Raw genomic sequence first — 23,713 nt, 5'->3', positions numbered from 1 at the left:
CTGCTGGGGGCGAAAATGGGGGAAAGTTTACAGAAGGAGCAATTACTACACAAATCACAAATCAAGAATTTGCAGCAGGGACACAGCAAATTAGGGCTGAAAAATACCTCATGGATTGGGAAACAGAGCGTTACAAAGATAGAGGATCAAATCCAAACAACAGGTTTAGAGAGAGCTGGAGATGAGGAAATGGGAAGAGACCATATGGCCTGTTCTTCCTAGAAATTACAAAGAGGGCTCGAGGCAGCCAGAAGGAGAAACAGAGCCAAAAAGAGAAGGTTTATTCTTTTCTTTCTTGTATTTTTACAACAGGTTAAACCCAGATTTGTTCGCAGAGTGAAGGGACAGCACTACTCTTGAGAGGGCTTGAAGAAGTGACAGAGGTGTGAGAGTTGATCGAAGTGAGGTTCTGAGAAAACTGGATGAGCTGCATCTCAAGAACGTAGGTAGCAGCTTGAGTCTTGGTCCTGGGGAGGCACCTTTTAACTTCTGGTACATGAGGATGGGGTAAGAAAAGCTAAGAATGGAGCTACGTTTGTAGGCCTGGCTCTGAAGGCGGGCAGGAATCTGAACAAGCTCACCTGTGGGCCCTGGGCTCCTCTACGGAGCAGTCACACGGGCAGTGAGAAGGGCTGGGCTGTGATAGAGGGCTGTGAGTGAAGTGCTGAAAGTTTAAAACAAGCAATGGAGGCCATGGGAAGGGTACTGATGAGGGAATACAAGTAAAACAATATTTTGTTAACTATTTTACCTGGAAGGTTCTCCTGAGAAAAATGAAAGTCAATATTTAGAAAATATAAACTAGAAGAGTGCTGTGTGAGGTAACAAGTCCCTCCTAACTCCATATGACTGCATCTCATGACTCCCCATTACTCAGTGTAACAACTCAGAAGAATCAAATGAGAAGTAAAAACACAGAAGAATGACTCTGAATAAAAGCATCATCAAATTTTGCTGTTATTACTAATAACAATGCCTTATTGTTTGCTCTTTTGTATATACCACCACACTTTCTCAATCATGGGTCTGTTTTTCACTTCTTTTGCAATTATATTTTCTTCTCAGTAAAAAAGTGAGATAATGTTCCACACAGCATTTTGAACAACATGGAAAATAAAGGGGTAAATTCATTACTAGGTTCTTACATTTTGATTTCTGCTTCTGTTTTTTTGTTTTTTGTTGTTTTTTTTTTTAAGTAGGCTCCATGCCCAGCGTGGGGCTTGAAGTTATGGCCCTGAGACTGAGAGACTTGCCTGCTCTACTGACTGAGCCAGCCAGGCACCCCTTATATTTTGATTTCTACTCCTCATCAACTGCTGACAAACTGCTTCTTGTAGACTTAAATAATAGACCTACCTAATTCTTACTGGTATAATTGCTCACACTTTACTAACCAGATTCAATTCCTGGCAGACAGCAGTCTAAGCTGATAAACTGAAAAATACTTTGTAACACAACAGATGTTTTATGATGGTAAGAAAGGTATTTCAAATTTTATTATTAATCATTTAAATTAATTAATCATCTTAATTACTCATCTGATTGGCATACCGTTAAAGGAAGGAACTGAAGTCAAAATCCTAAATTGTAATTTATATATTTTCCTGAGGTAATCTTTTAATAATAAAAACTCCATGACAGTAACAATACAGCAACATCAGTACCTATTTTACTTAACATATTTTGACACAAATAATAAAACAACACAATTTTTTTCTATTAAGATGTACTACCTACCTATTGTACCAATTGAATAAGAGCCAGTTGAGTCCTTCCAGTTGATATTCCCTGAGTTGATTGCCATTTTTATAGTCCCTGGATTGATCAATTTTTTTCCAAATATTAGCGGGAGGACGATCCTTTAGAAAAAAAAAAAAGAATGATGTATTTCAGAGTTTTTTAATCTTCCATACATCTCATACATGGTAAAAGCATTGCTTTTAAAATAATTATAGAAGCATAACATTACATAGTGTTATGACAAAATTTTACAAACATCTAGAGACCAAGTTAGTTCTGCACAAACTCTTCCAGAAAATTGAAGAAGGCAGCATATGTCAACTCATTCCATGAAGCCCTGATACTAAAATCAAAGATATTACACAAACTCACTACACATCAGTATCTCTAATGAATACAGATGCAAATTTCATAACACAATTTTACCAAATGGGATCCAATATTGAAAAGGATAATACATCATGACCAAGTGAATTTTTCCCAGGAATGGAAGGTAGTTTAAATTTGAAAATTAATCAATGTTGATCAACAGACAAAAATAGATAATCTCAAAAGATGCAGAAAAGGGATTTAAAAAGTCCAATACCTGTTCCTGATAAAAATTCTCATTAAATTTTGAATAGATGGGAACTTCCTCACCTGATACGGTACATCTACGAAAAGAGCCAAAGCTTACATCATACTTAATGATTAAAGACTGAATGTTATCTCCTTAAGAATGGAAAAAGGTAAGCATGTCCACTGTCCCCACTTTTATTCAACATTGTACTGCAGGTTCTAACATGTGCAATCAATCAAGAAAAAGAAATAAAAGGCATTAAGATTAGAAATGAAGAGGTAAAACTAAATTCGAAGAAGACATGATTTGTCTATGGACAAATCCTGTGGAATCTACAACAAAGATAAACTAAACAGTGATTTTATTAGCAAGGTTGCATGACACAAGATCAATATACAGAAAACTATATTCTACATCGTAGAAACAATTACAAACACATTAAAAATTATCATAACAGCATCCAAAATATGCACTATTTAGGAATACATCTCACAAAATCATGTAAGAGTGGTATATTTAAAACTATAAAACATTGCTGAGAGAAATTAAAGAGGTAAATAAATGGACTTTCAGAGACTGAGTCTCAACATTATTGTTAATACCTTCCAACTGAAAAACAGATTCAACACAACCCAACCAAATCCCAGCAATGTTTTTGTAGAAATTCACATGCTGATTCTAAAACCATATGTAAATGCAAAAGACTAGCAAGATCCCAAACAATTTGAAAAATAATAAAGTTGGAGGATTTATAATGATTTCAAGACTTGTAAAAGTTAAAGAATCGAGACTGGGTGGAACAGTTGTAAAGATAACAAATAGGTCAGTGGAACAGGACAGAGGGTTTAAAAATACACCCACATGTATGAAATCCATTGATTTCTGACAAAGTAGGAAAGGCAATTTAGTGGACTAAAAATAATTATTTTCCCCCCAGAATGATGCTAGAACAATAGGATACCCATAAGCAAAAAATGAACTTTGATCCATACATATACTATATGCAAAAATTAACTAAAAATTCATCATTGACCTAGCAATCCCTACCCAAATAACACCAGCATTCTTCACAGAGATAGAACAAACAATTCTAAAACTTATGTGAAACAAGGAAGGATCCAGAATAGCCAAAGCAATCTTGAAAAAGAAAACTAAGCTGGAGGCATCACAATCCTGGACTTCAATCTGTATTACAAAGCTGTAATCATCAAGACAGTATGGTACTGGCACAAAAACAGACACTCAGATCAATGGAACAGAACAAAGAACCCAGAAATGGACCCACAAAAGTATGGCCAACTAATCTTTGGCAAAGCGGGAAAAAATATCCAATGGAATAAAGACAGTCTCTTCAGCAAGTGGTGCTGGGAAAACTGGACAGCGACATGCAGAAAAATGAACCTGGTCACTTTCTTACACCATACACAAAAATAAACTCAAAATGGATGAAAGACCTAAATGTAAGACAGGAAGCCATAAAAATCCTCAAGGAGAAAGCAGGCAAAAACCTCTTTGATATTAGCCGTAGCAACTTCTTACTCAACACGTCTCCAGAGGCAAGAGAAACAAAAGCAAAAATGAACTATTGGGACCTCATCAAAATAAAAAGCTTCTGCACTGCACAGGAAACAATCAACAAAACTAAAAGGCAACTGATGGAATGGGAGAAGATATTTGCAAACGACATATCAGATAAAGGGTTAGTATCCAAAATCTATAAAGAACTTACCAAACTGAACACCCAAAAAACAAATAATCCAGTGAAGAAATGGGCAAAAGACATGAATAGATACTTCTCCAAAGTCATCCAGATGGCCAACCAATACATGAAAAAATGTTCACATCACTCATCATCAGGGAAATACAAATCAAAACCACAATGAGATACCATCTCATACCTGTCAGAATGGCTAACATAAACAACTAAGGCAAGAACAGATGTTGGTGAAGATGTGGAGAATGAGGATCTCTTTTGCACTGCTGGTGGGAATGCAAGCTGGTGCAGCCACTCTGGAAAAATAGTATGGAGGTTCCTCAAAAAATAGAAGTACCCTATGACCCAGCAATTGCACTAGGTATTTATCCAGCGAATACAGGTGTGCTGTTTCAAAGGGGCACATGCATCCCAGTGTTATTTATAGCAGCACTATCGACAATAGCCAAAGTATGGAAAGAGCTCAAATGTCCATCAACAGATGAAGAAGATGTGGTATGTGTATACACACACACACACACACACACACACACACACACACACACACACACAATGGAGTATTACTCGGCAATCAAAAAGAATGAAATCTGGTCATTTGCAACTATGTGGATGGAACTAGAGGTTATTATGCTAAGCGAAATTAGTCAGAGAAAGACAAATGTCATATGACTTCACTCATATGAGGAATTTAAGATACAAAACAGACGAACATAAGGGAAGGGAAGCAAAAATAATATAAAAACAGGGAGGAGGACAAAACATGAAAGACTCTTAAATATGAAGAACAAACAGAGGATTACTGGAGGGGTTTTGGGAGGGGGGATGGGCTAAATGGGTAAGGGGCATTAAGGAATCTATTCTTGAAATCATTTTTGCAGTATATGCTAACATGGATATAAATTAAAAAAATAAAGCATAAAAAAATTCATCATAGACCTAAATGTTACCTAAAACTAAATAAAAATTTCTAGCAAAGATTTCTTAGATATAATACCAAAAGTATGATCCATAAGGAAAAGACAGATAAACTGGACTTAATCAAAATTAGGAACTTTTGCTCTTTTATAGACATTGGTAAGAAGTGAAAGGACAAGCCACAGACTAGGAGCTAAGATTTACAAATCATATATCTGATAAAGGACTTATATACAGAACACATAAATAGTTCTTAGAGCTAAATAATAAGAAAGCAAACAAGTCAATAAAAAATAGGCAAAATATTTAAATGTCACTTTGTTAAAGAAAATACACTAACGGCAAATAAACACATGAGATTCTAAACATCATTAATCATTAGGAAATGCATATAAAATCACAATGTCGTACCATCATATACATATTAGGGATGGCTAAGATTAAAAAGACTGTCAATATCAAGTGTTGACAAGGATGTGAAGCAACGAGAACTCTTATACAATGCTGTGGAGAATGTATTATGGTGTGACCAGTTAGGAAAAAGTTTGGCAGTTTCTTAAAAAATTAAACAGAACACCGAACATATGACCCAGCCATTTTACTCGTGCGTATTTACTGAAGAGACATGAAAGCTCATGTCTAGACAAAGACTTGTATACTAAAGTCCATAATACCTTAGTTCTAATAGCCAACACAAGTATTCATCAACAGATGAATGGATAAACAAATTGTGGGATATTACAACAAATCCTACTCAGTAATGTAAAGGAATGAATGAACTATCAATACATGCAATAACATGAATCTCAAATGCTACATGAAAGGAGTCATACAAAAAGAACAGTATAAGAACATTTAAAACAATTCATAGTGACATAAGGAAGATCGGTAATTGCCTACAGGTGGGGAATGGGGTTAGAGGAAGGAAGATTTTGGGGGGAGGGATTACAAAGGGGCATGAGAATATGGGAGTGATGGATAGTTCATTATCTTGATAATAGTGATGGTTTCAGACATCAAAACTTATCCAACCGTATACTTCAAATATGCAATTTACTGCATGTTGCTTCAAACTCAAACTATCTTTTAGAAATATGATGTAGCTGGGTCTGGTTCAAGATGATGACAGAGGAAGAACCTGAACTTAACTTTTCCCACAAACACCCTAAATCTACAACTACATATGCAACAATTTCCTCTGAAAGCAACCCCAAAACTAGCTGAGTAACTCCTACACATCAGGCAAATGAGAAAGAAACAGGTGAGACAGGCTGAGACACAATCTTGCCATAAACCCAGTGCCCTGTGTAGTGACCCATAATCAGGAAGGAACTTACAACTCTAAGCTTCTCCCTGAGAAGCAAATGGTTTAAATGCTGTATATTGGTACCCCAACTTTTAAGATCTGAACCTGAGAGATGAGCCCCCAAAACATCTAGCTTTGAAACCCAATCGGGCTTGCATCCATGAAACCCACAAGGCTACATAGCTAACTGAGAGACTCTTCTTCAGGTGCTCATGTGGACTCACCTGGCTACACCCCAGGACTAGTGCAGAGGCAGCCGACTAAAAAGGATGATGTATATCGAATTTTCACTCATATTTGAAATCTACCATACTTCTCTATACCACTTTTGATATTCATGGTACAACGAATTTCTTTGAAAAAAAAATCTAGAAGCATAACACTGTATGCAAAAAAAAAAAAATCATTTACATATATACTTTAGTCCCACTTTTCAATATATTTTTTCTTCCCCAGTAATAAAAAGCTCTGTCATGAATTTATTCTGGATAGCCAAGACATAAACTTTCTTAAGACTGATGGATGGGTGGAGAGAGAACAATATTCTAGCCCCAAACTAGTAGGATCTAGGTCTCAGGAGGATAAATACATTTCTGAGAAACAAATGCAAGGTTTCTTGTGGTCTTCCACTTGCAAGTGAGAGTATATTGTTACTAATCAACAAAATGACACCTCTAAAAATTACCAGGATGGTCAGGGTCAGCATATGGTAATTGTGAAAGAAAAACAAAATAGGCTATTAGTAATCTGAAAACAGCTGGCAATTAAAGCTCTGCTGGAACTAAATACAATCAGGGTTTACTAAAGAAAACATTTCTTAAATGGTATCCAGTGAACTTGAATTTCCAGAATCTCTAAAAACACTTCGCATGTTTTATATGTTGTTTTATTTAATAATAGCCTAGCAAAAATCCACTTACCTCCTACAGTATTTAACTATGTTAGGCTTGCACCACTGTCAAATGCATGTGGTACATGAATTAAGGGGATTGTTTCTAATGGCTAATCTCCCTTTATCAAGGACTAAGGCAGTGCTTTTCTCAGTCATGTGTATCAAAATCATCTTTTTTAAAAACACTTTTGCCTGGGGTCTGCTCTCAGACATTCTGATTCTGAAGCCAGGAAACAGAAAACCAGGCATCTTGAATTTCTGAAAAGTTCCCAAGTGATTCTGATATGCACTTCTGACTGAGGATCACTGATTGATGAGGCTAAAAAACTAGGTTACCACTGAGGCACAGTCCCCAATTCCAAAAAGAAAATCTTTCCTTTCCATTATATCCCTTGACCCACCCCTCCCTTAACTAGTTAACACTTTTGCTTCCCAGTACAAGGGAAGGCATTCTGTAGTCAAAGGAATGGGGGTAAGGCTGCTGTTCTCTTGGTAACAGATGATGGATATTACTGAGAGATAAATTAAGAAGAACAGAAAAGAGTTATTATAAAAATATGATCTATTCCATGAACAATTAATTTATTTCCTACTCTTACGTCATATCTCCACATTTTTCATGGCAGCCTTCCTCCTCACTGTCATGCTAACTGAAAAGTGATCTGCGCCTGCCTTTCCATGTATAAATTCCCTCTTCGGTGGAGTAAGAAATTTCTGTGACCAAATTACATTTGAAAGAGGACAGGACAAAATATTTAATAAAATCATAATAGGTCTCATTGTGAATTTCTTTTGGTTGGCCCTCAAAACTGGATTCACAGAATAATCTTATGTTTTAGAGTTGAAATAAACAATTTTAGGAATTAAAAGTAAAAAATTATTCAACATCACTCATCATCAGGGAAATACAAATGAAAACCACAATGAGATACCACCTCACACCTGTCAGAATGGCTAACATTAACAACTCAGGCAACAACAGATGTTGGTGAGGATGCAGAGAAAGAGGATCTCTCTTGCAGTACTGGTGCAAGTCCCACTACTGGTGGGAGTGCAAACTGCTACAGCCACTCTGGAAAGTAGTATGGAGGTTCCTCAAAAAATTAAAAATAGAACTACCCTATGACCCAGCAATTGCATTACTAGGTATTTATCCAAGGGAGATAGGTATGCTGTTTCGAAGGGACACAGGCACCCCAATGGTTATAGCAGTACTATCAACAATAGCCAGAGTATGGAAAGAGCCCAAATGTCCATCAATGGATGAATGGATAAAGAAGATGTGGTATATACATACAATGGAGTATTACTTGGCAATCAAAAAGAACAAAATCTTGCCATTTGTAACTATGTGGGTGGAACTGGAGGGTATTATTCTAAGCGAAATTAGTCAGAGAAAGACAAATATCATATGACTTCGCTCATATAAGGACTTTAAGACACAGAACAGATGAACATTAGGGAAGGGAAGGAAAAATAGTATAAAAACAGGGAGGGGGAAAAAACAGAAGAGAGTCTTAAATATGGAGAACAAAGTGAGGGTGACTGGAGGGGTTGTGGGAGGGGGGATGGGCTAAATGGGTAAGGGGCATTAAGGAATCTACTCTTGAAATCATTGTTGCACTATATGCTAACTAATTTGGAGTAAATTAAAAGAAGAAAATTTAAAAAGAAAATAAATCAAAGTAAAAAATTATAGAATTATTAGCAATAACACAACTTGCCAGAGCCTTCTAGAATTCTAGTTTCTGTATTAGAAAAGTCAATAACCTGTTCAAGTTTTTTAAATTTTTTTTGACCAGGGAAGAGATTAGTACTGCCCCAGCCAAAAATACAAAAAAAAACCCAACAACAACAACAACAAAAAAAAACAAACAAAAACCAATGTACTTAATTTATGTAGGCTTTTTACCAACATTCCATATAAAAGTTTCTTTAAAAATTTTTTTAAATGTAAAAAAAATTTTTTTTTAATGTTTATTTTTGAGGGAGATGGAGACAAAATGTGAACGGAGAGGGGCAGAGAGAGAGGGAGACACAGAATCCGAAGCAGGCTCCAGGCTCTGAGTTGCCAGCACAGAGCCCGATGCGGGGCTTGAATCCACAAACTGTGAGATCATGACCTGAGCCAAAGTAAGATGCTCAACCAACTGAGCCACCCAGGCGACCCTAAAAGGTTCTTTTAAAATAAAGCTATTATGGAAAGAGATGAACTATTTAGTTATAGAGAATTAACTGGTTTATAGAAAAGGAAAAGGTGAGTGTAATAAGGATTTTTTCCTTAATTTATACATACAGAGAATTAATAACTCCACCTAGAGCTGAAACGGATACATTTTTTTTCAGTTTATTTATTTTGAGAGAGAATGAGTGTGTGTGTGTGTGTGTGTGCGCGCGCACGTGTGGACAGAGGAGGGGCACAGAGAGAGAAAAAGAGAGAACCGCAAGCAGGCTCTGCACCATCCGCACAGAGTCTGATGCGGACTCCATCTCATCAACTGTGAGATCATGACCAAGCTGAAATCAAGAGTCCGACACTTAACTGACTGAGCCACCCAGGGGCCAGTGAAACTGATATTCCTGATGTATTTTTTATTGTTTATTTACTTATGTTAGAGAGAGAGGGAGAGCAAGTGGGGGAAGGAGAGAGAGGAATCCCAAGCAGGCTTCACACTGCCAGTGCGAAGTCCATTACAGGGCTCCAACTCATGAACCCTGTAAGATCGTGATCTGAGCTGAAATCAAGAGTTGGACACTTAACTGATTGAGCCACCCAGGTGCCCCTATTCTTGATATTTTTATAAATGAACTGAGAGAAAAAGTAGTGGGACACTGTTAAATTCAGAGACAAGGTAGAAGCATTTGCAACTTTTCTGGAGGGAAATCTGAAGGAAATACTCATCAGAATTATAAATGCACATATGCTCTGACCAAGTGATTACACTTCAGATTTGTCTTACAGACACTTGTACAAGGGCTCCATGTTCAATGTTCGCATTGTTTATGACAGCCAAAAACTGGAATACCCAGTTTTTAGAGGAATAAATTAACATACATAAGATATTATGTAGCAATTTTTAAAATACAGTATTCACTGTGTGCCAAAAATGAAATTAAAAATGCAAAGACTACATAAAACCTGTTGAACAGAGAAGTGTTAAGATTTTATGAAGTTGTCTAAGACGCAGTTCTTACCAAATGTCTTGTGTCAGGCCTTGAAGCTTGTAACTGTTCAAACTCTTCTATTTTTGCTAGATCTACATCTTCTTTTAGTTCCCAAGTACTATCTTCATACGGTAATGAGCACCACTTTACTAAGTAGTAAATAACAGGCTGTAAAAACAATTTTTTCATTTTACCATTTTGAAAAAGAGTAGCTAGAAACAGTTTCAATATACTCACCCTACATCCATAAAAACTAAGGAAACATTTTTCAGTGCTTTTAGGTCATTAATTTTTTAAGAACAGTAGGTTTTAACATTTGGCAAGTTTAGGTTTTTAATTTTTTTAACTAAATATTTACCTCACCAGTGTCTTTATCTTCACAAAAAGAGACTTCTAACACTCTGTCTACTTCAACGTAGTCTGGGTTAAATGGTTCCTCTTCCATCTATAATTAAAAAGTAACTTGATCGATATTTGACAAAGAAGTAGAAAGATAAAAGCATTATAAACACAATTTACCTATTTTCTATACAGCAAACATAAGTTTGATTTCAATTAAATTTTCAATGAATGGGATACTTCCCTTTTAATTTCCAAAAGATACCTACGATGTTTGTCTATACTAAGAATCAGCACGTTACGTATAATAAAAGCAACCAAATAACACTAAAAAATAAGGTACCTTAGACGAGTAGCTTACTCTAGAAGACACGTTCCTTAAAATTTTCCATAAAGGGTCTCTGTACCTTTCTTTTGCCACTTTCCTCAGGTCTATGTGTTGGAGGCCAACCACCCCACCTGTAGGCCCATCTATCAGTTGTATCAAACATTCTTGATCTACTGATGATTCCTGGGCTCAGGACCCAATGACTTAAATGAATGAGGACTCTCTGAGTGACCTCAAATTGCACTCATTTACTCTTCAACCTATGTGCGCTTCTTTCCTGCAGTTTCCTACTAGGCTAGTGATAACACAGCACTGCCCCCACCCCCTTATTCCCAGTTACACAAGTCAGACATGGAGAAGTCAGCTCAGATTCTTTCTCTTTTTTAATCTCCCACATCTAGTAAGTCATCAATTCTTATAGATTCTGCCTTTAATGACAGCTCAGATTGGTTCCTCCTTCCTCATTCTCCCTGCTTCGTCACTTCTTACGTGGACTCTGACAACCTCCTAACTAGTCCTCGACTACCTTCTTGCCTCCCTTTAATCCATTTTCACATTGACCCTAGGATGATCTTTCTCAAATATAAATCTTACCCATGGCTCCCCTGCTTCAAATCCTTCAGTGACCCTCCCTTGTTTGGGGATCAGGCCCATACTGGTTTGTGTGGAATAAACAGGATCGTACCTTTTCCTCCAGCCTCACCTCCTACTGCTTGGCACAGCTGTATCCCAGATTTCATGCTCCCAAAGTACAAAAACACAGCCTTTTCAAACTCCATGTTATGGCACACCTCCATGTTTTTATACTCGTTCTTCTCCCTTCTGAACGGATTGTTGTTCCTTCTCTTGTCTGCCTGGCTGTTTCCTACTCATTCCTCAACGCCTTACTTTCAATAGCCCTTCTCGACTATCTCTGCTGCCTGTCCTCCTCTGCTTAACCTTTAAATACTGTAGTGCTCCATGGTTCTGTCTTTAGTTCTCTTCACTGTCTCAAATCCTTCCTGAACAATGGTATCATCTCGGGATCTCTTGATAACAAAGACACTGCCCAACATCAGAATGGTAACGAGGTACTTTAAGACAATCTGCATAGTTCCAATTTATGTTGTACCTGAGTCAAGTGAGAAAAATTAGTCTTTGTGAAAAGTTAAAAGATTATTAAGTATTTCTAAAATCTTGAGCTCATTAGAAATTTCTGTATTAGAGTGAGGAGGTGAAAAAATTTTGACCTCCCAGCATCCATAAACTGAGGAGGTCATTAGAATCATCAAATTTTTAAAGTCGATTTTATAATTCGAAAGGAAGTAAGAGTAACTTCATGGTGCAAAAATCTGCCGGATACCACCATAATCGAGTGATTAAAGTTACCACCACCAGTAATGGGGCAAATAGGTATTGTGCACTTCCGGATATGATTTATTGAGAAGGCTACAGTATCATTTCTGTGGTGGTCTTTTACTTTAATTCCAGTGGAGTCAATACACAGAGTTACATTAGTTTCAGGTGTACAATATAGCAATGTTCTTTTAACATGACTTGAATCCCGAGGAAGCATCAGACGCCACATAATTTACCACCTATACTCTTTTTTTTCTTTTTTTTCTTTTTTTTTTTTTTGAGAGAGAGAGATAGCAAGCGAGTGAGCAAGGTGGGAGAGGGGCAGAGGGAAGAAAAACAAGAATCCTAACTAAGCAGGCTCCACGCTCAGTGCAGAGTCCAATGCGGGGCTGGATCCCACAATCCTGGGATCATAACCTGAGCCGAAATCAAGATTCAGATGCTTAACTGACTGAGCCACTCAGGCGCCATTACCTATACTCTTAAAAATGTTCAAGTAATGAAAAACACAGAAAGACCAATTAAAAGAGATAGGACAACACAATTCAACATATGATGCTGGATTGGATTCTCGACCAGTTTAGCAAACACGAAGACACATCTTTTGCTATAAAAATAGTGGAGCAGTTACTGAAATATGAATAAGGTTTGCAGATGGGTTAATACAACATCAATGTTAATTATATTATTATGTAACAGAATTCTTGAAAACTTAAATACCGAGGTATTTGCAACTTGCTTTCAAATGGTTTAAGAAAAAAGGAATGTTCATGGGAGAGAGGCAGAGACTGAGGCAGAGGGAGAACGAATGTGAATGAAAAGCAAACATGGTAAAATGTTAACATTTAGGGAATCGTGTTAAAATATATGTGGGAAAATAAAATGTACAGCATAGGGAATAGAGTCAATGGTGTTGTGATTGCTGTATGGTGACAGATGGCAGTTACACTTGTGGTGAGCACAGTGTAACATACAGACTAGTGGAATCACTATGTTGTACACCTGAAAGTAATATAACATTGTATGTCAACTATACTTCAAGTATAAAGATAGATATAGATACAGATATATATGCATGTGAATTCATTGTACTATTTTTACAACTTAAGATTTTCAAAATAGAAACTCTAAAAAAATCTTCAAATTAAAAAGTTAAAAAAAAATTTAGATGAATCTAAAACTGCTCTAAAATAAGCCCATTAAAAGAAGAAAGAAAAAAAATTTAGAGCAGAAAAGGCCATCAACTAATAGGTGAGACTGTTCAAGTGAATTATTCCTATGATGTTTTTGTTCATACACACACCACCTGGCATAGAAAATATGCAACATATTTCATGTACTGAAAAATCTTAAATTTCCATTTATTTGCTACATTACCATTTCCATTACTTGAATAACTCTGCTGATAAAATTCTTTGAGACATTAACCCACTCATATTCAACTCTTAAGTACTGAAATACATGTGACTTTAAAAATACAAGAAAACACTAAAAATAAAATAAAAATAGAAGAGTTATCTGCCACTCTGAATTATCAGTGCTCCTGCTGCAGCTAGCTTCCAAGCTAAATTTGCAGAGAGAAAATTACTATATGAAGATGGCATTTGTATTCAAATATCAAACTTGGAAGCCTAAGAATTAAAGTGAATAAGACTTAAATTGTTGATAAATAACACTAAATGTGTTCAGAGTTCAACACATAATAGTTTCATTTATTTCCTTTTCTTACGTCTGCAAAAAAATGTGCTCTTTGTGCTTGTCTCAGTTTGAATCGTTTGATTTTCTGCTGGATCCTTTTATCTTTCAAAAGCTGCTGTTCTGTGGCCCACTCACAGTGAAGATAGGAGCTAAAATGTTTATAAAAGCAATATATTAGAATGACAGAGAAAATCATGTTTTGTTTTGTTTTTTTTTTTAGATTTATTTTTAATCATAGCATCCAATACAAAATATTCAACTTTATGAATAGGTAGCTCATCATTTCATTTAATGCCAACAGACTCCGTACAATTTCTGAAATAAAGCCACTGTGATCATTATATCCTAAGGAGACTGTGGTATAAACACGTGCAATTTGCCACACAAGACAGAATGGTAAACCAAGTCATCAGGGCAACGAGATGTGATTTATCAGTTACTTCTTCACTGTATTAGTTTTGTTATGATCAGAAAGCTAACTTATTTCAAAGTCAATGTAATTTTATTTAAAACACTTTCTGTCACATAAGTATAGGAAAAAGTGGAATAAAATCTGAAAAGTTCAACAACATAACAAGTAACGTCTATAATTTGTAAAAGAATATTTTATTCTTTCATTTTGATGTTAATAATTAGTGTTTTCTGGAAGAAAATCCCCTTAAACTTTTTTTTTTTAATGTTTATTTGTTTTTGAGAGAGAGAGAGAGACACAGTGAGGGGGAGGGGCAGAGACAGAGGGAGACACAGAATCCGAAGCAGGCTCCAGGCTCCGAGCTGTCAGGCCAGAGCGTGACATGGGTCTTGAACTCACGAACCGTGAGATCATGACCTAGCCAAAGTTGGACGCCTAACCGACTGAGCCACCCAGGTGTCCCCAAATTCCCTTAAATTTTAACATAAAGGGTTTGCAGCCTTTTAAGTTCATGCATTAATTAAACACTTTAAAATGCAGATAAAATAAAAAGTATAATTTAACTTAATATATTTAAATGTTAATTTATATTTAAATCAGTATTTTCTATTATTTTTCTATCTCAGATACTTACTAATTCTTGTATTTTACAAAAAATTCTTCTGTATCAATCATCACTCCAGGTGATACCTAAGGAAATAAAATCAACACTTAGGAGTGTAACACTCAGGCCACGTAAAGTGTGCAACGTAACGTGAGATTACTTACTTCCTTTTTTGTAATTCTAGAAGACAGGATTTTATCCACGATTGCAGCATCTTCTTCACTTGGATTCTCCTATGGGAGGGAAGAAAGAAAATACGACATCACATTTTAAAAACTCCTTTAGTTGCTACTTTGTAGGTTTATGAACACACTAAAGTTCAGCGGATGTTTATTGAGCATGTGTGCCGGGCGTGGTGTTAAATGTTAGGAATACAAAAGTGGAAAAACATCACTGTTGTTACTGTCCTGGTCAGCACCTGCATCTTCATCACCGGACACGTACTGTGCTTAATGGGCTCAGCGTGATCATCAGCACTTCATGTATATATTAACTCATTTGACCCTCACAAGTACACAACAAGGTAGGTACCATTATTGTCTCCACTGTACCGATTAGGAAGCTCAAGCACAGAGAACATAAGTGCTTGCCCAAGGTGTCAGATCACTCAGTTGGCAGGTGAGTGGCTGGGCCACAATCCAGACAAGGAAGGTGACAAGAACGCACAGAGAGGAAGATGCACACTCAGAGATATAGAGCATGCACCCATATTCATAAGGCCAGAGGAGTCAGTGCTTGTGAAGAAGTGGCACGAAGTAAGGCCTCCCTCCCATCCCCCCCCCACCAAAAAAAAAAAAATCCACACAAAGGGCTCTGTGCACTGGGCTAAAAACACATCATTCTATTCTGTAAGACTTGGGGAGCTATTAGAGGAGGTTTCAGTAGAAAAGTACTATGATCAGGACTATAATTCAGAAATATTCTGCAAAAAGGATAGCATTTGGAGGAGTTTCAGAAATACATATGTAAGGGGTGAAAAACAAGGTGATAAACTGTATGAAGAAGCAAAGGAAGAAAACAGAAAGGATGAATCTCTAGGTTTCTGATCTGAATAATTAATGGTTCCTTTAACTACAATATGGAATCCAGGAGGAAAAGTTGGAGCAGATTTTAGGAGGAAAGATAATGAGAGTATTTTAAAGAATGTATGTTGACTTCAAATGATTTGTACTTATAATCCCAGATCTGTCTTACCACAAATAACTGTAAAGGCTGTTCACCAGGTAAAGGAGCTGAATTCTTTTTTATTTTCATAGAACCTTTGAGCTCTTCTTCAGATTGTTTCCCTTCTGCATCTTCCGCATATTTTTTTCTTTTAATTTGACGATTTGATCTTCTTTTCTGTAATGAACCATAAGGATCATATTTATATGACAGATTTTAAAGGAAAGACTTTAAAAATAATTACTCCTAGTGTGGCAATTTTGTACATTAAATTTTTGAAATTGTCTTCAACATCCATCTTTTCTCATTTTTCCTTTTAATTAAAGGAAGATTATAATTTTCCCTTTGCCACAGGCTCAGAATCTTGTTCTACTTCCTAACGTTTCAAATAACAAAGAATAGTCATACCATTATTACTTTTCTTTAGAAATTATTACAATTAAAAAAGATTTATTTAACCACTTCACACCTTGGGCAAAACATATTTTATTAGTAATACCTTTATTACCTGTCTTTAGAAACTATTGTTGAGAAGAGTAAAGACATGTTTTATTTAGCTATTTCACACTTTGGGCAACACATACTTTAAACTGTTAATACTTTTGCAGTTTTTGCTTCGAACCTAAAAAGTGCATCAGATGTATACTGGTTAAATAATTAATCGGGGACATAAAACTAGAACAAGATATTAAATAATTGTTACCACAAAACCCACAAACTTCTGTTTAAAACAGAATGAAATAATGTAAAATATTTTAAAAGAGATACACAAAATAATCAAGTAAATCTACCAAATAATTTAATGTGTATGAAAGAGGAACCTGTTTTTTACTGACTTTACTAGCTTCCCTTAAAAAATAAAAAACACTATCAAAAGCAGAAGTAAGCCTTTTGAAAAGTATTACATTTTAAAGTAATCTAAGTGATTTAAAATCAGGTATAATACACATGGCTTTACTTACCTCCCTACATATCTAATATTTGATCTTCCCCACTATAAAATCAAAATCTCAAATTGGCTTGAAAATTTCAAAGAACCTAGGTTTGCTTTTTTTTCCCACATCCCTAAAATCTCATGGGTGGAAGCATCTCAGCCAACTTTTCTATTGCTCAATATTTGGTAAATCTACCCCTTCTTCCTTCCTTTTTCTATGCCATTTTATATATTTAGTAACTCCCATGACATCCCCCCACATTATAACCAGCAAAATGACCTATGCATTCTCCTTTTGGTTTCCGCGAATATCCTCAATTTGGTAGGCCTTTCATATTTCCATAGCCATTACAAAAATGCCTCAATCAGTGCAGCAGGCTGAGGACAAACGGCATTCAAAAAATTGCAGTGGCCTTTTACATGCCTCTGCCTGTTTCTCGAGTTGTGGAATACTGAGAGAAAGAAAGGTACTAATATGGTGGGTTAGGTTAGCCAAATACAGTAGATAACCTCATGACTCATGTAGGATGGGTCACCATCTCTTGGCCATGAAGACATACACATTTTCAAAACTCAAGGTAACACTGTTGTTAATATGGGAGACAGGAAGGTGGCATATAAAAGTTGTAATAAAAGGAACTTCTAGAAACCCAAATTTTCCCACATCTTATTTTGAAAAAAAAATTACTATTACTTGAAGGAAAAATTCTATGGATCTCTAATCTAACACTAGGCTGAAGGAATATTTAGAGTTCTACTACAGGCATCATATAGCTCTGAATACTCAAGAATAGCTTAAATTGGGGCGCCTGGGTGGCGCAGTCGGTTAAGCGTCCGACTTCAGCCAGGTCACGATCTCACAGTCCGTGAGTTTGAGCCCCGCGTCGGGCTCTGGGCTGATGGCTCAGAGCCTGGAGCCTGTTGCAGATTCTGTGTCTCCCTCTCTCTCTGCCCCTCCCCCGTTCATGCTCTGTCTCTCTCTGTCCCAAAAAAATAAATAAACGTTGAAAAAAAAAAAAAAAAAAAAAGAATAGCTTAAATTAATAAACCAACAGTGACATTTATTATTCTAACAATAACATGTATTACCAATGTTATGTCTCATTGGGCACAAATCTTCTAGGTAGTGAAGTTTAAGAGTAATTCGATATACTTTTACAAGATTCCATTTGATGTTTTCAGCATTAAAGTTTCCTTTCTGGTCACTTAGGTATCTATTAGTACTTTGAAATGCCTCATTTAGGTCTTTCGTAAATTGTAAATGAGTGGCCTGAAAGAATCCTTTGCACTAACAAAAGTGCACATTTAGATAATTCTTCACAAGATAACATGAGAGCCACGTATCGTAAGCTACATACTCATCCTATGAAGACTTTATCAATCTAAAAGATGAATTAAAAAGTGTGAGTTATGTGATTATTGCTGGAATATTATAAGATTATTATAGATACTATAAGATTATAGCTGGAATCATCACAGTGGAATAAATTATATTCGACTAGAGAACACAGCTACACATCAGGCCAAGCCAAATGAGGTGCCACTCTCAACAAATTATCTTTCTCTGTCATGTAATATCTCTACTACTTTAAAAATACAAAAACTAGGGGCGCCTGGGTGGCGCAGTCGGTTAAGCGTCCGACTTCAGCCAGGTCACGATCTCGCGGTCCGTGAGTTCGAGCCCCGCGTCGGGCTCTGGGCTGATGGCTCAGAGCCTGGAGCCTGTTTCCGATTCTGTGTCTCCCTCTCTCTCTGCTCCTCCCCCGTTCATGCTCTGTCTCTCTCTGTCCCAAAAATAAATAAATGTTGAAAAAAAAAAAATTAAAAAAAAAAAATACAAAAACTAATTTGGTGTGAACATTTTTGGCTAACGTGCTTTTGTCTGGTTTTATTTCTTTATAGTGTTTTGAAAGCACAATTTAAAATGGTGACAAATTCTTTTTTTGAATATTTTTCTAGGTTTTTCTTCTTAGAGGCTTCAAAAGATCAAACTACAACACTTTACATAAGAGGTCAGAAACAGGCTTTTAAACAACTAACACATCATTCTGATAACACGTCACTTGTGTCCTATAATAATCCTAACGTAATGTACTGTATGCGCTTTTAAAAATATTAAGTCTGCAAACATAGTCAGACTACTGAAGTACTCTAAAGGAAGATTAAGGGTAAAAGAGTTAAATATCACATTTAGATTTTTATTCCACCTGACTCTAAACCTAAAACTTAAATTAGTTTTCACGCCTTCAAATCTTGACAGTCCATTGTAAGTGAAAGCTACATGGCTCTTTCCATCATTCATATAATGGAACACTTAAATATATCAATAATATAGATGTATTATCATTTATCAGAAAATACTTCTTTCCTTCCCCATTTATATTTTTGCGTTAACGCAATGCAGCAACCTACAGCGAAAAGCACGGAAGAAATGCGCATGTTAACCTATTCTACCATTTCGTTGTTTGGTAATAACAATAGTGGAAAAATGGCCAGCAGTATCCTAGCAAAAATTCAACTGAATTTTCTCATGGTGAATAAGTTAACTGTAAGTTTGCCTAGGTTAAGGATAACATGTGAAGAAAAAGCCAGGCCATATAATATTAGGAGCTTCAGTCACTGCCCTTACCTCAACTCTTGCAGCAGCCCAGGAGCCTTGAGCCACTACTCTCCCATTGGATAAGAAGCTGCATAAGGAAGAAGAAAGGCCATTCAGGGGCTTTCTGGCCCCATAATTCAACAACTGCCACCACCCATACGGCCTAGAGTTGTACTTTAATTATTAGAGAGCAGAGGGTGGCCTGAATTATTATGACCTTCACTACATATAGACTTTTTAACTTCACAAGGTTATTTTGAATATCCACCTATTCAAAAAAAAAAAAAAAAGGCAAAATGCACAGTATTCTTGTCCACATTAGGGGATTTTTAATAAAATTGGTTATCTTTTCTTTGACAGAAGCAGACCAACGGAATTATCTCTAGGAACGATTCAATCCACTTGCTCTATCATTCTATGTGATTCTAAAAATCAATATCTCCATCATTAAGTTCACTCAAAAGCACTCCATAAGTACAGGATAATATCACTAGATATTTCTCCATACTAAAAGCCATCAGGGACTTGGGACTGTTACTTAACCTCTCTGGGCTTTGGTTTCATTATCTGAAAAATGAAGGGTTTAGAGAGGATATGTAGGTTCCCTCCCAGATCTAACATTCTATAGCAATACTGCTAGAAGCACATTTTGCTGTCTTAAAGTTCTACCATGTAATACAATGTAGTTTTACTACTAAACTAAAGTATAAATAACCATAAAGCAGTTTTATGCTATCTAAATAATTCTACCAGTGCTTCATTTCTCAGAAAAAATGTAATACTCACTTGAGGGTCTTCCTCTTTGAGTGTGTGCTGTGGCATCTGCTCTGTATCAGATATTTCATCTGAAGACTCATTCTTTCTTTTTTGTTTCTTACCCAACGTAATAATGAGTTTGCTGTTTCAAGAGGAAAGGAACCAACAGTAAGAACTCTTTTGCCTTTTTCTATTTTTGGTCATATTAAGATTGGCATGATAAACTTTTTTCCATTTTTGTATCACATGAATGTTCAACCAAAGATAACTATCATGAAATCCATAATGACATTTTCAAGACAAGAACTGTATTCTAATGGAACAAACACAAGCCAATATTAGTTAACGTACTTCTAGGCATAGAAAGGCAGCCAAGTTTTAGCACTTGTTTCTCAGGCTCAAAACCATTTTTCATGGGAAAAATGTCAGGTGATAGAACTGTAGTTAATAATTAAAATAATCCATTTATTATCTTGTAGATCTGGAATGAGGGTTTTTTTCCCCCCCTTCTACCTCTTACTAAATTCAAACTCCTCACTTCTCCCCTACTTATTAAAACACTTTAACAATGAATTGTTCTTTCATTATTTCATTTATGTTAAGGCCTATCTTAGCTGTACTGTATGTTCCTAAAAAGTTAAAAACTCTTCTTTTATATTTCCACAGTTTGCCTGTCTCTCTCATATATATGTGTACATGTGTATATTAATATTTATACACACCCATTAAATACAATGTTTAAAATGAAAATGTGTTTTTGAACTTTTTTTCTTGATCAGAGGTATAGAAATTATAGAGCTCCCACATTTCCTTATTTTGGGTTCAACAGATAAGGGGGCATGATTTTAAAGCACCATACTAACCACAAATCATGCTAATTGCTTATCAGGGAAATTCTATTTTAGATATCCATATTTCAAACAGAGAAAACTTCCCAAAATATTTTGAAGTGTGATATATCAGAAACAGAATTTCCTTCAACAATTATTTACTAACGTGGGGCAACTTGGAGGTTAAAAGCACACTTTGAAATCATAGCATCAAAAATTTTAAAACTGATTCCACCACTTACCTATCTGTAAGACAGCTGGCAAATTACCTGATCTCTTTTAGCCTTAGTTTCCTTGCCTGGAAAATAGAGATATTCTAATAGCTACCTCTACTGTTGTTGAGTATTAAGTGGGATAATGCATATGAGCTCTTGGCAAAGTCCTGATACAGTAATTTCTGAACTAACCTCTAATTATTATATGCCAGGTGCTCCCAGGTTCTAGGATTTGAAGATAAAGTGGACACAGTCCCCAACGTTAAAGAGTCACTGATAGAATATGAACACAGTTAAAAGGCAAAAGTGGAAGTTAGTGCCAGATGTAATGTGAACACCAAAGAAGAGGTGCTTATGTCTACTGAAGAATAAAGGAGGTATAGAGAAAAGGTAAAGTTTGAGATAGGAAACTAATGATAAAAGGGGGTTTAATTGCTAGTGAAAGAAAGGGGAAGGTACATTCCAGGTAGGGGGTGATATTACAGAAGAATGAGAGAAATGTGCAGCGATAAGGGTGTGTCAGAAATACACAAAGTACTGGGGCACCTGGGTGGCTTAGCTGGGTAAGCATGGACTCTTGATTTCGGCTCAGGTCATGATCTCACGTCCTTGAGTTCAAGCCCTGGTGTCTGCTGTCAGCACGGAGCCCACTTTGGATCCTCTGTCCCCCTCTCTCTCTACCCCTTCCCCGCTCTCTCTCAAAAATAAAATAAACACTTAAAAAAAAAAGAAATATACAAAGTAGTGCGGGAGGAGGAAATGGAGAGATGGTCATCTAGACAGAGTGAACAGAAGATCCTTGTATGACATGTAAGGAGTTAATATTTTAGTTTAAGGCTAGATTTTAAGCTCCACGGGGTGGGAATTGAAACAATCTAAATCTGTCTTGTTCACCACTGACAACAAATGGCTCTGAGATACTCTGAATAAATGAAAACAACCAAATAATAAAGCAATTGGGAGATATGAGAATTTTACACCAATAAGTTCTAGGGATTTAATAATATAGCATGATGATGCTAGTTAAATACAATACTGCGTTGTCTATTTGAAAACTGCTAAGAGAGTGAATCTTAAAAGTTCTCATCGTGAGGAAAAAAACTGTCACTAGTGAGGGGATGGGTATTAGCTACACTTAATTGTGGTAACAGTTTTGTAATGTGTACATATGCCAAATCATTATGTTGTACACCTTAAATGAGTATAATGCTATATGTCAATTATATCTCAATAAAATTGGTGGCAAAAGGAATTTCCAACAAGAGAGCAATGCAACTCAAAGAAGTAAAATGCAAGGCAGGGAAAGGAGCAATCAGGCAAATGACAACTCAAGCGAGAGATGGCGAGAGCCACGGGGTCAATGACTGGCTGCCCAGATGTGAGGCAAGAAAATTCTAGGAAGAGTTATTCCCAGATTACTCTTGTATTGTACTGCATGATTACCACCTTCAACAGGAGAAGGATGACTCTGACTTGGTATGTCACCTGCACTCTTCTGACGACGTGAAGAAAGCAGACAAGAGGTACAAACACAGCTTATGTTGGAAGCAGGAAATCAGAGAAAGTCCAAAAAGATATTCTGAAACAGTAAGAAGGAAGTAGCCGTGTTTGTACTTCATTCCTTCTCACTACTTTCACTGGTCATGTGTTCCCCTGTCTGGTGCCGTTTCCTTATGTTGGTTTACCTCCTAAAATACAACTCTCCCTTGAGGTCATGTCTAGGATTAGATACCACATGATCCTGTTCTTCCTCCCTCTCATCCACACTTCCTAAAAAAGTTGTCTACACGGTCGGTTTCATTTTCAGTCCTCAACCGGCCATTATCTGAACTCTTGGAACTACTTTTCATTTTCAAAGCTTCCACTTATCTAGCAGAGGCAGCCTCTGCTGACTTTTGCACGCATTCTCTCATTTGATGTTCGTATGATTCCAAGAGGCAAATACCAGCATTTTATAAAAGGAAATGGAGGCTTAGCGAAGTTAAAGAACTTGTTCCAAGTCTCACCTATAGTAAGAATAGAGATAAACATTAAGTAGGCCTCATTCCAAAGCTTGAACTCCTAATGTCTGAGGCCACAAAGGACCTTTGTAATGCCAAACCCAAAGGGAATTTTTAACGCTTTACTACCAACGCATAACGAATCAGTTTTTCCTTTTCTGTACTCTTGGCCATGGGACACAATACTCTCCTGGTTCTTGCTAAA

General features: G+C 36.4%; 1 protein-coding gene across 12 annotated transcripts in view; it reads right to left on the bottom strand.

The window, feature by feature from the left end:
* Positions 1-23,713, bottom strand: part of CHD9 (chromodomain helicase DNA binding protein 9) — a 236,562-nt gene that overhangs the window by 75,635 nt on the left and 137,214 nt on the right. For 10 of the 12 annotated variants that reach the window (XM_045046396.1, XM_045046397.1, XM_045046399.1 and 7 more), the window contains 8 exons: positions 20,494-20,605; positions 16,205-16,351; positions 15,175-15,243; positions 15,041-15,096; positions 14,026-14,143; positions 10,650-10,736; positions 10,322-10,459; positions 1,738-1,859 (listed from right to left, as the gene is read on the bottom strand). In XM_045046396.1, coding sequence (XP_044902331.1) covers positions 1,738-1,859; positions 10,322-10,459; positions 10,650-10,736; positions 14,026-14,143; positions 15,041-15,096; positions 15,175-15,243; positions 16,205-16,351; positions 20,494-20,605 — 849 coding nt within the window. Of the gene's footprint in view, positions 1-1,737; positions 1,860-10,321; positions 10,460-10,649; positions 10,737-14,025; positions 14,144-15,040; positions 15,097-15,174; positions 15,244-16,204; positions 16,352-19,737; positions 19,796-20,489; positions 20,606-23,713 lie in introns of those variants that run through there. The other 2 variants (XM_045046404.1, XM_045046405.1) reach the window with 2 other exon arrangements.

The sequence above is a fragment of the Felis catus genome, chromosome E2 (genome assembly GCF_018350175.1).
Source record: "Felis catus isolate Fca126 chromosome E2, F.catus_Fca126_mat1.0, whole genome shotgun sequence".
Lineage (NCBI taxonomy): Eukaryota > Metazoa > Chordata > Mammalia > Carnivora > Felidae > Felis > Felis catus.
The sequence above is the reverse complement of the archived record's forward strand: the minus strand, read 5'-3'. Positions and strand labels throughout refer to the sequence as shown.